This window comes from Xiphophorus hellerii, chromosome 2 (genome assembly GCF_003331165.1).
Source record: "Xiphophorus hellerii strain 12219 chromosome 2, Xiphophorus_hellerii-4.1, whole genome shotgun sequence".
Taxonomy (NCBI): Eukaryota; Metazoa; Chordata; class Actinopteri; order Cyprinodontiformes; family Poeciliidae; genus Xiphophorus; species Xiphophorus hellerii.
The window spans coordinates 16,836,287-16,850,550 of NC_045673.1; the positions used below are offsets into that span (position 1 = coordinate 16,836,287).

Below are 14,264 nucleotides of genomic sequence, written 5' to 3' on the forward strand. Positions count from 1 at the left end.
ATTAATTAAATGCTTAAACATATCAAAAATGCCACTATCCAACAAATAAACACTCATATGTGATCCTTTGTCATTTTTTTTAATTTACTTCATGTAAATAGTCTGTTGTTGTTGTTTATCTACAAATACACATGCATATTTTTTAAAATCATACTACTTAGTTGCACATTTCTTTGAAATCCGAGTACGCTACGATGAACATTTGCCCTTTCTGTACAATTTGCTATTCTTACTTTTTGTCGTGATATATAATTTCTTTGTATAAATCTACCTGCTTCGATTTGCCTGTCACTTTGCTACTGGTGCACTTGAATTTCACTGTTAAGGGAAATAAAGCCTTGTTCTGTTCTATTATCTATCTATTCTTCTCCAAAATAAACAGGTGATACTATAAATACAGTTGTATATTGCAAATAATAATAATAATAATAATAATAATAATAATAATAATAATAATAATAATAATAATAATAATAATAAATGTGTTCGTTACTAATCTGGAACCATTCTAGTTCCTGCAGAGGAAACATACCTTTTAATTTCGTGGATGTTTTGGCAAAAGAAATTATTGCACGGCACTTGAATGCAGCACAACTCTCTCTTTCACCAACCGTCCAATCAGAGTGCGGGATGCTGGGAAGCGTGTGTTTCTTGCTCGTGGTGCTAGCACCGTAGACGCGTGAGCGAGGAGACTAGCTTGATAAAGGTAAGCTTGTCGAAATGTTGCATACTTTATCACCAAGCGCATTTATCGTTTCTTCCGAACATCATTCATCGACCCTATAAGGTATTTAGTAAAACGCAGTGAAGTGTCTTCGTCTCGGTTTTCATAAACCCCTCTCCTTTTATTAACTAGGGAGCTAACGGTTGCTAGATAATATTAGCCTTTTTTTTTTTTTATAGCGGCCGGCTAGTAGCATTACACAGTCATCAACCAGCTTAATTAAGTCACATAATGAAAACTGTATTGTATTTAAGGTTCCATTTTCCGTGCCCATATACTAACTAGCAATTGAAGCAATAAAGGGGTTAAGCTTGTCTTGTTTTGTTTGCTAAAACGTTGTTCTTAGCATGCCGTTAGCCAGTTTGCTCGTCCGGTTAACTGTCAGATGTTTGGAACCGCCCATACCAGTATAGGGATTTGTTATAGTTGCTTTTTGATATTTTGATAGAAGGGTAGAACGGTGCATCTTTATTTATCGTGGACTCCACAGTGACTCAAAGTCATTGTTAGACGTTTTTTTGTATTGTAAAAACAGATATGCTAGCTGTAGGTCTCCTGTCATTATGTCAATGCGTCATCGGATTGTTGCTCAACACTCCAATCTATCTTGAAATCTGCAAGCCCAACTTGCCTTATCATATTTTATCGCACTGTTATGTTTAACGTTGAAAAACCGCTTTGCTGGCAACGTTTTTCAAAAGAAACACGATGTTGTCCTTTGAAAAACAATTAAATTAAGCTATTAATTCTTTCCAATCTGCTTTGGATTTAAACACGTTTCCCGGATATGAAATCGGTAGACATTTTTAGTCTAAAGAGCTAAATAGATTAATAGACCGCTTAATTGATTTAAAGCAAATCTACTGATCTTTAACTAAATTAACCTTGGTTAATACAAATAATAGGACTGAATGAAAATGGATAATGAATGTGTTTGGGATGTTTCTCTTATGTTTTTCATGGGTATACTTAAAATTGTGTAACAAATACTATAAGTTTTTGAGTCTTTGGCAACACCTATTTTTCACCATCACTTTGTGGTTTTGTCATTGTTCTGAACTGTTTATTCCAGTTATCGCTTTTAAGGCTTCTAATTAACTACCGTTATATGGAATCATATTTATATATATATTATTTATTTTTTTACAGAGGAAGGCAGTGACATTTGGTCATCATGGATGCAAGTAAAGGTATGGACAAAAATAAAACCGTTGCAACTTTCAGTGGTTTCATCCCTGCAACTTGTCTTTCAGTCACTTGTGAAATGTTGATGTTCCCATGTTGTGCACCAGATAATTGTACAGAGATGATCGATGATCTCAGGCGTACTTAAAGAAGTAGGTTAAATGTAATGTTGACAGTCTTTGTAGAGAGGAAAATTTTGAAGTTTTAAAATCTTCATATATACTGAAATATATTTTCTTATTCTACTGTTATTTTTGGACATTCTCCTCTGAATACTCTTCCTAAAATATTTTGATTGTAGTTTCTTTCCTACTTATGAAATCCCATTAATGATGAATATTTTACAGCTTTAAATGCTACTTTCACTTACTTCTGAACCAACAGAGATGAATAACTCTCAAGTTAAAAACACAATTTATGTTTGTTCTTTATCTTTGCAGGTAAAGGGGATCAAACAATGCCAAATCCAGGTGGACAGATGGGCAAACCTGTCGGATTCCCCTTTATGGAAAAGTCAGTGACAATTTTCTTAACTACCTTCCAAGTTTAACATATTTGAATACATTTTATTACATGTGCTGCACACATAATAAATCATGTGTGCAGCACACAATTAATTGTTCTGCATTGTCTAATTGCTACATAGCCGCAAGAAACAAATGAAAGGAAACAAATACAATATCATTAATCTGGTCGTTTTAAGTCTATTTAGTACTTTAACAGGTGACTTTAGTATATGTGTAGTCCATGGCATATTGTGCTTCTCTGTGAATTGCATTGGTGAGATTTTTTTTTTCTTCAGCCAAAAGTTGGTTAGTTTTGGTTTCTTTGTCACTCCTGTCAGATAATGTCACAAACAACAAATACAACTGTTTATTCTTGTGCTAAGTTACATATTGCTGTGTATTCATTTCACTGTTTATGACCCTTGTTAATCTTTTGGTAGACCCGGTTCTCTAAAATAGTTTTTTACTGTAGAGCTCAAATATGTGCAAAGCATTTCAAAGAGGGTTATAGTTTGATTGAAAATCAAAAATACTTTTTTCATCCAAATTTAGTTTTTTCTTATTACTTGCTTCATTTCGGTGACAAAGTAGATCAAACCTAATTTATTCTTTGTTAAATGGCTGGAATTTAACAGAATTCCAGCCATGAACTAAGCAAATTTAACTTTGTTCAAGTTGAAAGCTGTTAGTAGCACCTCCCAATAAATTCATTATTTTAAGCTGGGTTTCCTTTTGGATGCATTTAATTTGCATAGTCGATTTAGTAAAATGTGAAATGTACTCAGTTCCACTTTTGAGACAGCTCTCGGCTCTGCATTGCTCTAACTTTAGCATGACGTGAAACCTAAATAAGGTTGTCTCTAATGCTTTCTGTTTTTGGTCTTGTCCAAGAAGTCAACTTGATGTGCTACTTGTTTTTTTGTTTGTTTTGCTTTGTTTTTACTGCGTCTCAAAAATCACTGGTAGTAAACAGATTAGCATAAATTAGGTTGCTCATAAACTCTTCTAATTTGTGAGGAGTCATTCATGTCTGCTTTAAGATAAAATTAGGAATGGACTGCATTTTTTTATTTAATCTGCAGTGATGATGATTCGGGACTTGTTTTGCAGCCACAGGACATGATCTCCATTAGTCTGAAGTCCTTGTCATTCAGCTTTGACTGAAAGTGGGACATCTGGCAAGAAAATTGTCCATACAACAACAAATTTATTATAAAGTTGTTTATAAAAATGGAAAGCATTGTGTTGGATTGTTTCTATCAAACTCCAGATCTCAACTTTATTGAAATTTCTTTAAATTCTAACAATTCTATAAAGTAATTAGTAAAGATTCCTCCTATTTGACCAAAGTAATTTGGATAACTATGTCGGACTGTTAATGCAGTTGTACAACCCATGGAGTCATGGTTGATTGAGTCATTGATGGAGTCATTGATTATTCCTCATTCAGACCTTTCCATTTTGCTTTTGCTTGCTTTTTGACTTTTGTTCAATAAGTTATATTGGGGTTAAATCAGCATGTTTTCACATCATTAAAGTTTAACTAATTTCAGAACCAGAGAAAGATCAGATTATTTGTTATCCATTATACTAGAATTCAAAGCGTGTGTACTTTTACCTTGCCGTGTGTTTAAGTGACTATCATCACAACCTGCTGTTCACATCAACGACTTGAGAAGACAAGAAGATGCTGATTTTCTTTTCTTCTTTGCTTCAGGAAAAAACTTTAACCCAGCAATCACCTTAAATTGAGTTTTGATGTTGCGTTTCTTGATAAATGTGGGCTATTTTTCAATTTTACTGTAATAGTAGATATCTGGCAAAACCAAACATTGGAATCATTTTAATCCTCATTTAAAATTTCCTTGTTTTCCTTTTGATCTAGCATGCTTCCCAAAGCAGTGAAGAGGCGAGTGCACGCCTTAAAGAGACTACAGGAACAGTGTGCTCACATTGAGGCTAAGTTCTACGAAGAGGTTCACGAGCTAGAGAGAAAGTATGCAACTCTGTATCAGCCACTATTTGAAAAGGTAATTTCAAATCACCAACATACCTGACACTTCGACATTCTCAGTGCTTGAGAGCAAATAGACTCCATTGTGATCCAATACAAAAGAATGTCTTATCTGCACCAATGAAATATTGTCTCTTCGAACTGATCCGAGGTCAGTGACATTACATACCTGGTGCTAAATGATAACTGTCTAAACGAGTAGTCGACTGTGCTTTGTCAGTCCAGGCTATTTCCAGCGATAGTGACAAGGGCCGTGCAATTCCTGAACATGTGAGAGAGTGACAGCTGTGGCCTGTTGCGCACGCACACACTCGTTCATGCTCATGTGTGTGTATGCGTGCGTCTGTGGGTGTGTTCAGTCGCTTAGGTGACCAATGTGCTTACTGAAAATAATTTAGTCTGACTGAATTCGTATTTGTTGAAAAGGATGTTTCATGGTAGTATACCTCAGTCCTTCTCTTAACTCTGATTTTATAATATTTGTCCTGTAACAGAGAAGAGAGATTGTCACAGGAGCAGTTGAACCCACAGATGAGGAGTGTGAATGGCCTACTGATGAGGATGAAGAAGAGGAGCTTGCTGTAAGTTCACGTTTGATTTTTGTCTTTGGAGCCTGGTCCTTCCTCTGGCTTTAGACTACAAAATAAAACATATTTTCACAACTGGAACTGAGATATCGTGATTAATCTCAGTGGGATGCCTCCTTTGGATTCAGTCTAAGTAATATATTCACCAGTTTTTATAACTTCTAAATTGTATTACAACAGGATTGAGATCTGTGCTGATGGGGTTAACGAGTTAAACAAAATTTGGTTTTTGTCGTGTTGAAGCGTTGGGTATCATCTGTTGTGTTTAAGTATGCTGTACGCATGAGCTAGTTTGAAATTCTCTCATTTAAAGTAATGTATCCTCTTAAGTATTTTAAACAAAATGGTTTACAATTATCCAATATATAAAATTAAAACAGGAAAAGTTATATTCGTACTTATTTTGATGTAATTTGACATAAATGATCATAGTTACAATGTTCAATTTAACATTTAGTTTTTACTTTGATAAATAGACTTAGTAAGGAAGGTTAGCAGCTGTGTTGTAGCCTCCCTACAGCCACAGATACTCCAGCACTTTCTATATGATTTCATTAAAATGACTTTGAGACTTAAGAAACATTTTGACAAAGCCTTATGAATTTTACATCAAGCTATATACCTTGATGAAATTAACTGGCCTATTACTGTCGTTTTTAGTCAAGATAATTTTGCACAGGACATTCATTTAATTTTATTTATACATGTTCTTTAAGCCTGACACCCACCTAAATCCTACTCCTTGGTGCCTCTGCCATATTGATCCTTACATAATATGTCATGTACCTGTTTTTGTCACTGCAGTTGAACATTGAGTGCAGTCCTAAATATGAAACGTTCTTCTGCAGTCATTGCATTGCAATTTATTTATGGTATACTCTTACCAATGGGGGGAAAAGCTAGTTTAGCATGCAAGTCCTTTGAGCACATTCCCAGTCTCTTACATCTTTACCCAAATGTGACTCATAATGAAAAGTTAAGATAACTAAGAGGAACTTTGATCATTTCTTCTAATTGTTGATAGGAGGAAGTAAAGGAAAAGGCTACCATCGAGGATGCAAAGAAGGAGGAAGCCACGCCAGAGGAAAACCCGAAAGGCATCCCCGACTTCTGGCTCACCATTTTCAAGAGTGTTGACATGCTCAGTGACATGGTGCAGGTATGGATTCATCTCAGACTTTTGAAGTTTAGACTTATGTTGGAAGAGTGTATTGAGTTTTTGAAATTAATTTTGAATTGTCCACCAGGAACATGATGAACCCATCCTAAAGCACCTGAGAGATATTCAAGTAAAGTTTTCTGAACCAGGACAGCCAATGGTCAGTATCAACGTCCACCTTTTTCATCAACATGTCTTTGATTACTAAATTAAGTGTATAATATGTGTGTCGTTTTCCTATCTCCTACAGAGTTTTACATTAGAGTTCCACTTTGAGCCCAATGGCTATTTCAACAACGCAGTCCTTACTAAAGTCTACAAGATGAAATCAGAGCCTGAAGCATCAGATCCTTTCTCATTTGAGGGCCCAGAGATCATTGACTGTGAAGGGTAGGACTCAGTAAACTGTTACAGTTTTTAAATGTTATTTTGAGTTTCAGGTATGAAATAGATTTTGCGTGGTTCGACAAACATTTCTGCACAGTTGTTCTAAATTAATCTCCTCTGACCTTGCATCCCACATATCAGCCTCCTCGTGTTTGCAGCCTTGGTTTCAGCTTGTTCTTGCTTTTTGCACACTTTCTCTAGATGTCAGATAGATTGGCACAAGGGGAAGGATGTGACAGTGAAAACTATAAAGAAGAAGCAGAAGCATAAAGGTCGCGGCACGGTCCGCACTGTTACCAAACAGGTTCCCAATGACTCGTTCTTCAACTTTTTTAATCCTGTCAAAGGTGAGAACGAACACACACCAGTTCACACACATTTGGATTAGATTTATCTACTAGTTGTCTTGTACCATTTATGAAGCAAGTTCAAACATACTCCTGTTTTGCTCTTTATCTTTTTTTACCTCCTTCACTGGTTTCATTTTATGAGCAAATTAAATAATTTCTTTGAAATCAAGGACTTTGTGGTTTACCAAGAATTGTTGATTTTTAAAGCTAAACAAAGCTTACACATGTGTTAATATTAACACATGTGGTTAATGGTTAATGGCTAATATTAACCATTATATGGTCTAATGTATGCTAGTCTAGCAAGGGATGTGGAATTTGCAGTGAAGATTTAATTTGTTCAACAAAACCAGCTCTAATATTTGATTTTATATTTAATATTCTGAAAATGTAATTTGTTTTTCAGTCCTCTTAGCTATTTTAAGAAACGTAATCTGATTATTAGTGTTTCAGTTGTTGGTATCCCAGCTGTCAATACTGTGTACCACCATTTCTTCACAGTAGGTCAGGACTTCTTTGTCCTCTAAAACATTTCACAGATTCGGAGCTTGGAGAGAGGAATCTTTGATTCTTTCTAACATCTCTTTAGATTGTCTTGACAGGGTCCTATCTTGTGCTCTGTAGCTCTCCTACATTATGGGTAGATTTGCTGTATGGTTTGCTGTGTTTAAAGCAAACCAGTAAGCATTTTGCCTTCAAACTCACCAGCAGGTGGCACCAAACTCATAAACTGAACAGTCACATTTCGACAGTATCTTCCTGTTACCAACTAAAGCTGAGTTAGAATGAAGTAATTTGGGGATTTTTATTTACAGCATTTTCATGTCTACCTTCACTTTCACTGTGATAGTTTTCTTTTCACCAGTGATTCAGTTGCTACCTGGGAGTTGAGTCAGGATTTAAAGTGGTTATTTCCTAAGTTAACAAATGAAAATGAACATTTAGCTGTATATTTGACAGTTTATACCATATTAGACAAATTAGATATGTTTTCTTTTTGTAATTTTGTTCTACAGAGATAATTATATGACGGTGGTTTATGCTTTACTGATTAAATTTTGTCCGGAATGAGATTTTCTTTAGATATCTTAAATAAACCAATTGTCAGATTGGACAGATTCTGTTGCAGTTTTTTTTTTTTTTTTTTAACCTTTATCATCCTTCTTTTATAACATCCTATCAGACAAGCCTGGATTTGCATTGACTCAAAGATGAGCAGTTATCAGTCTTTCTGGTTCTGCCATAATTGTGGTGTGTCACTTGAATATAAGTATCATTGTGTCAGTCGTGTTCTGGTGTGCAGCTTTGGGGGTGGGATGTGTGGCGTGGCGGTGAAAATTGAGTCACATGATGATTTGAGTCATTTACGTGACTCAACCTTTCTTTACCCCATTGAATTAATTATTCGTTTTCTGGGCTGCTTTTCTTTTTCTCCACTTATTAAAGTGAGGTTACAACTGTAATACTCCATTTGTTAGGAAAAAAACAACAACTTTATTCTTTAACATAACTTTTGTTAAACATTATAACATCCCTTATTTCCAGGGGAATTTGAGAAAATGTAACTATCACCAGCAAAGTCACTGGGTAACGGAAAGCACATACACAAAAATACACAATAATCTTAATTATAAAATAGACTACCCAGTAATGTTAAATATAAAAAAATAAGAGGATTACAGTTTAACAGGAAGAGCTGCTGTTGATTACTAAAGTCAGAAAATCCTGCTTTAAGTAAACCAGGATTTCCAAACACTGCAGTGTTGTAGGGCTGAGAAATGTCACCTTTGATCATTTTTGCATTCAGGGTTGAGCTTTTTTTTTTTTTTTTAAAGATGTGAGTAAAAGATTTATGATTTGAAGTCATGATGCATTTCTTGTTGTCTTTAAATACGACAACTCTGCATGCCGAGTTACTTAAAGAAATCTAAAACCAATTTGTGGCTTTAAGTTAAATAAAATGAACATAAAATTACTTTTCTCCCTTTTTTTTTATTTTGGTTCTTTTAAGACTTCTTGCTCTTACATGTTTCTTTATCTTGCAGCTTCACCAGACGGAGAAATGGTGAGTAAACACAAACATGTTTATCATAAAGTTGTAGTTGCATCGTTCTTTGGCTAAACTGCTGAAACCTTTTGTCTGACAGGATGAAGACTCTGAGCTCAACCTGGCCACAGACTTTGAGATCGGTCATTTCTTCCGTGAGAGAATAGTTCCCAGAGCAGTGCTTTACTTTACTGGCGAGGCTCTGGAAGATGACGAGAGCGTAAGTCCTACACCCGCAAACACAGCCTGCAGACAGGATTATAGAAAATCAGATTTATATAATGGGAAGTTTACAGACTGAATGAGGATACAAAAGCTAAGCATGTGCTGACTGTTGAGTGTTTTTATCCTTAATTGTGTTGCAGTTTGAAGAGGAGGAACTGGAAGAGGGAGATGAAGAGGTTAGTAATAATAGCAGGGAAATATTAAAGCCTCTGAGATTTGAAATACAAGTTTATCCACTTAGGTGACACTTGGGTGTGCAGCTTCAACCCCTCAATGCCTCACTTCCTTTAAACTCATGTCACTAAAGATTCCTTTTTGTGTTCCAGGAACAAGATGAGGAGGGTGATGACGATGACGAAGAGGGAGATACTGACCCCAAGGTCAGTTTGCACCGTAATCTTGAAGCTTTAAACTTTTCTTTTGAGTGACAAACATCTGCCAAAAATGATGATGTGCAGAGTGCAGCACTATGTTTTACCCATCTAGAGCAGGTTTTGAGTGGACATGAGGGTATAACTATATAAAAACCAGCTAGGGAAAAGTATGTACTGGCCTTCTATCAGCCAGCTGATCAGCAAACGTGAAGAAATTGAAGTGTGGATCTCCTTAATGCTGCATACAGCCAGAGGAAAAATGGATCACTCCAGCGTTTTGTCCATTAAATGTACTGTAAATGACAGGAATGGCCATGTGCACCATTCCTAATGTTGACATATATTAGGCATTAAAATGTATCGTATCTTAATCATTCTCATACATATATGGTTATCTTCATCCAAAGAAATGTTTGCACTCTGTCAAAGATTTAACTGAGAACAGTTCTCTGCAATTCTGTACTGAGGTACTGAGGCCGACTTCAAAGAACAGGAACCGACTGTTCGGTAATGTTCTGGAATCCAGAGGTGAACTTGTTTGTCTTGAATCAAAACAAAGTAGATTTTCTGTATTTTAAAGGCTTTCGGTATAAGGAGTCAGAGAACATTTTCAGTTAAATCTGTTCTTAAGTTGACTGAAATTTTGGACTTTGTAAACGGTTACTTGGAGGTGAGGTGTCTTAGTTAATCAGCTACTGATTTTTGCTGTGGTGGCTCTTTGACCAACTCCTGCAATGTTTCACTTTATGTTCACTTTCATCTGTGAATGTGACAATTAATTCTTTTCATACTGTTGTCTCTCCCTTACCCTGGATCTCCTCTTCATTACAGGCATAATCAATCATTCTCACTCCATGCATTTCTAGGTAAGGGGGAAGTAAAGATGGCGCGCCATATTCTTTGCATACCCTTTATGGGGGCTTTGGTTATTCTTTCTTTATTTTTCTCTATGCCTATTATTCTCCTTGTAGTTTAGTTTTAACCTCCAACTCGCATCTTGGGTTAAATGAGAAAGCTTCTCTCTTTGTCATGTTTTTTCCCCATTTATTCCCTCTTGTTTTACCATCCCAGGTTTCTAACATTACCTTTACTTCGCCAAGCCAGGTGCCTTCAGTCTTCTGCATTTGCTTTCTTAGTAAACCTCTTCTTCATGCTCGCTGACGCTCAGAAGGCTTTCTAAGCTTTGTTGTTTCCTAACCATTTTGTTTTCTGTGTGTCCACAGAAAGAACAGCCTCAACCTGCCGAATGCAAACAGCAGTAACCGTGATGATCAGGGGAGGTGGAGACCTGCTGCCCATAAAATCTGTCCTCAGCCTGTCCATCAGACCTCCTACTGCTGCAGGCTCCACTCTTTTACAAACTCTCATCGGAACGCAATAGAACCCAAACCTATGTTTTTACTATGTGCATGACTTCTTTTTCTACAGTCTTGCAGCATCTCACCCTGTTTATTTGGCTTCATTTGTCATCACAGCCAGAATCAACTCTTAATAAATTACCATGGTATCACATAGGTACAGTCTTTTTCTTCTATTGAGTTAGGTGTCTGCTTAAAACTCAGAGCATTATATAGAGGAAGATCGGAAAGGAATCGCTTGCAACTTTATTTTTCATGGAAATAGGTCAACTACTCAGGGGTTTTTAATGCCAACAAGCAAATTGAGTTTACTAGGAAACTGCTGATCAAGTTCATAATCTATCACTGGGGTTGTTTTTCTTTATTTTATTTTTTTTTTCGTATAATTTCTTAAGACATCCAATGTACCATTTTTATTTTAATTTACTGTTTTACATGTTCATTGTTTTGTCATTGGACTATTTATTGTGGTGTCATGCAGCTGGATGTGACTTCATGGTGAGGGAATGCTTCAAGGCATTAAAAGGCTAATTATAATTGGCTTAAATCCCCCTTTCAGACACTGAGAAGTGTTTTTTGTTTTCCTTTCAACAAAACATAAATAATGCCAATCTGCATCTGTTTATATCTGCTCACTTCTGCCTTGCATAGCTGGGCATAACAAGCATTTAAGCTGAGCACAATGCTAAACAGGGCAGATATGTAGGTACAGCTCTAAAACTATCGTACATTTCTCTTTGCTGTTTACCCCTTCAACCCTGAAATGCTCTTAGAACTGATGCCATGGATGGAAAAGTGTGACAAAGGCACATTTTTCTTTATATTTTCAGATTTCAGATGGTTGGATATTGTAAGCTTAAACATGATATGTATTAAAGACTTCAGAGTTCATAGATGAAAGCAGACTGACTTAACTTTTTGTAATGATTTTATGAAATAGCTTCTTTATGCATCTTATTCCTAACAAATTTCAGAATGAGTAATGTGGTAGTGCAGGAAGCTTGGATCAAAGTTCTGTTGCCAAGAAGCCAAATGTAAAGACAAACCATGTGGACTTTTAAAATCGTTTGCTAGTTGAATAATGTAATCTAATACAACATTTAAAGTTGTTAAACTGCATATATACACACTTTTTTTTGTTTAATGGTTCGGTGGAAATATTCATGGAACAGGGTGCCAATGTATGTTCTCCTCTGCACATGGTTTTTGGCTTATTTATTTGGACACATTTGCCTGATGACTGTTCATCGATAGTAGTAACAGCATTCCCCATCGTCTCCCCTTCCCTCTTTTTGAAAAGAACGATTGTACTTCTCATCCAGATGGTTCTCTCAAAGGCCACGGTTCACATTTTCGAATCCCATCAAACCGTGCGCTAGTGATGGCCTTAACTGGTTCTTATTCACAGTTTGTTACTTGCGCAATGTTTCTTTTCAATTTGTACAGAGTTAGTTAAAATATTCTATTAAAGTTGTGCGACATGGTGGTGATTTGGTTGTTTTTTGTTTTGTTTTTTATTTTGAAATCTGAACTATATTACATTACATGCACCTGCTATGCATTTGAATGTTGTAATGAGATCAACACATTCTTATTTCTGACTAGTAGGAAAACTTCCATGTTTTCCACATCGGGTTGAGGAATTAAGGGCAGTCCATTCAACAACCTAAATGCATCAGTTGTATGAATATTCATGCTTTACATTGGGAACCATAGAGACAACAATGTGCGGTTCACATGGGGATTTAATGGAACAGTAACAGAAGGAAACCAATAGTTTCCATGAAGCCTGGGAGGAGACACAACAACCATGGAAATGTGTACTCTAGTCCCGGGTGATTGCACCTGCTGCTGACAGCACAATGTGACACGACAACCACTAACTTAACCATTAAACATCAGCTGATGGTTTGCAAATGATTGCAAAGAGCTTAGAGCCGAGCCTGCAGTCCGCTTGGATGTGAACTGATCCCTGGAGAGCAACAGAAAAGCCTGGAGTCCCATCTCACATTCTGATCCTGCATACGTCTCTGTTATTGTGAGGGGATTTTACTGAAAGGTACTGGGCAGCATGGCTCGTAACGGCAGTGTTTTGTTTTTTTTTTGTTAGTTTTTTTTTTTACCTGTCACCATGTGTTCAGATCTTCATGCTTCTGTCTTCATAGGAGCAGAAGTGTTAACATGAGGGAGTGAGAAAACAGGAGTCTGGATGGCATCAAGATAATGAGATCCCAGTTACCATCAAAGGTTTCTTTTAGAGCTGCTCGTAGTGGCGTTTCATGTAATGGAGAAAATAAATGGGCGAATTCTCCAGAGAAGACAAACTAACACCAAAATGTCATGTTCTGTAGCTTTCAGATTTTCCTTTACATGAACAAGAAGCTATTCATGCTGAGGCTGCTGTGTGGGGTTGCGGACTGCCTCGCTGCCACAAGGAGAACAATTGTGACTCAGCTCATTTAGCCAGAGAAATTGAGCTGGAAAGTTGAGTTATGAGAGCAAAACATGTTTTTACTTACAGCTGTGAAAATAAAAGTATTTGGATAGTCTGACATATGGATATCTAACATATCAATATAGAAAGATGTAGGCAAAAGTTTTTTGTTCTGTTTCTCATTAGAAATAAAAAAAAAAAATACTCATTCATTTAAAAAAAAATTCACCGTGTTTATGCCTCAGACATTTCGATTGCTCTGTTCCTTACTCTTGGTGTGAGAGATTGAAAGATCTGTCTGGGGCTTTCAAAAGGAACAATATTAGCAGTTTATGAGTCTGGTGAGGGGTTTAAATAAAGTAATTTTAAATAAACCATGCCTCTGTACTGAAAACAGCCTGCAGGTGGACGACAAAGTAACAGCCAGCACACACAGTTCTGGCAATAAAAGCAAGTTAACCCTGAGACCAGGTCGAAAGATGGAAAAAAAAAGTCTTCAAAAACTCTGAAGTCCTATTATGAGACCTGAAGCAGATTCTCACAGCTGTTCATGTGGAGGTCTGTGCCTCTACAATGATCACTGCTATTAACACACTGGAAAATACAGTTAGGCTTTGTATTCTTCAGCTGTTTGATGTTCATGGGTGTGTGGACAAAGAGGGAGCTTAACAACAACAAATGCAGAAGAAATCAGTGTGATGGACTGAAACAGAGGCCACCTCCATGTTGTGCTGAGGCACCAAGGACAGGGGTGGAACAAAAACACATTCATACTGACTCAGTTATTCCATTTGCGAGTCGTCTCATCCTCATCCAGTAGGACTGTGGAGAGACGTCTCCTTCTAACCTTCATCCTCACTGCAGCTGCACCCATCACAACTTCTCGGCCTCAAGGTGCATTTTCCCAACTGTTG

The 14,264-nt window shown here is 36.6% G+C and overlaps 1 protein-coding gene across 2 annotated transcripts; it reads left to right on the plus strand.

Moving 5' to 3' along the window:
- Nucleotides 1–604: 604 nt before the first annotated feature.
- Nucleotides 605–12,406, plus strand: nap1l4a (nucleosome assembly protein 1-like 4a). Of its 2 annotated transcripts, XM_032585400.1 has the most exons (15): nucleotides 605–706; nucleotides 1,874–1,914; nucleotides 2,350–2,422; nucleotides 4,301–4,445; nucleotides 4,924–5,010; nucleotides 6,041–6,175; nucleotides 6,264–6,335; nucleotides 6,426–6,565; nucleotides 6,764–6,909; nucleotides 8,958–8,977; nucleotides 9,060–9,179; nucleotides 9,325–9,360; nucleotides 9,511–9,564; nucleotides 10,390–10,424; nucleotides 10,782–12,406. In XM_032585400.1, exons 2-14 carry the CDS (start codon nucleotides 1,899–1,901, stop codon nucleotides 10,393–10,395), a joined length of 1,050 nt encoding a protein of 349 aa, XP_032441291.1. In that variant the 5' UTR covers nucleotides 605–706; nucleotides 1,874–1,898; the 3' UTR covers nucleotides 10,396–10,424; nucleotides 10,782–12,406. The 2 variants fall into 2 exon arrangements, with proteins under 2 accessions (XP_032441291.1, XP_032441280.1); XM_032585389.1 differs by lacking the exon at nucleotides 10,390–10,424.
- The last annotated feature ends 1,858 nt before the right edge of the window (nucleotides 12,407–14,264 follow it).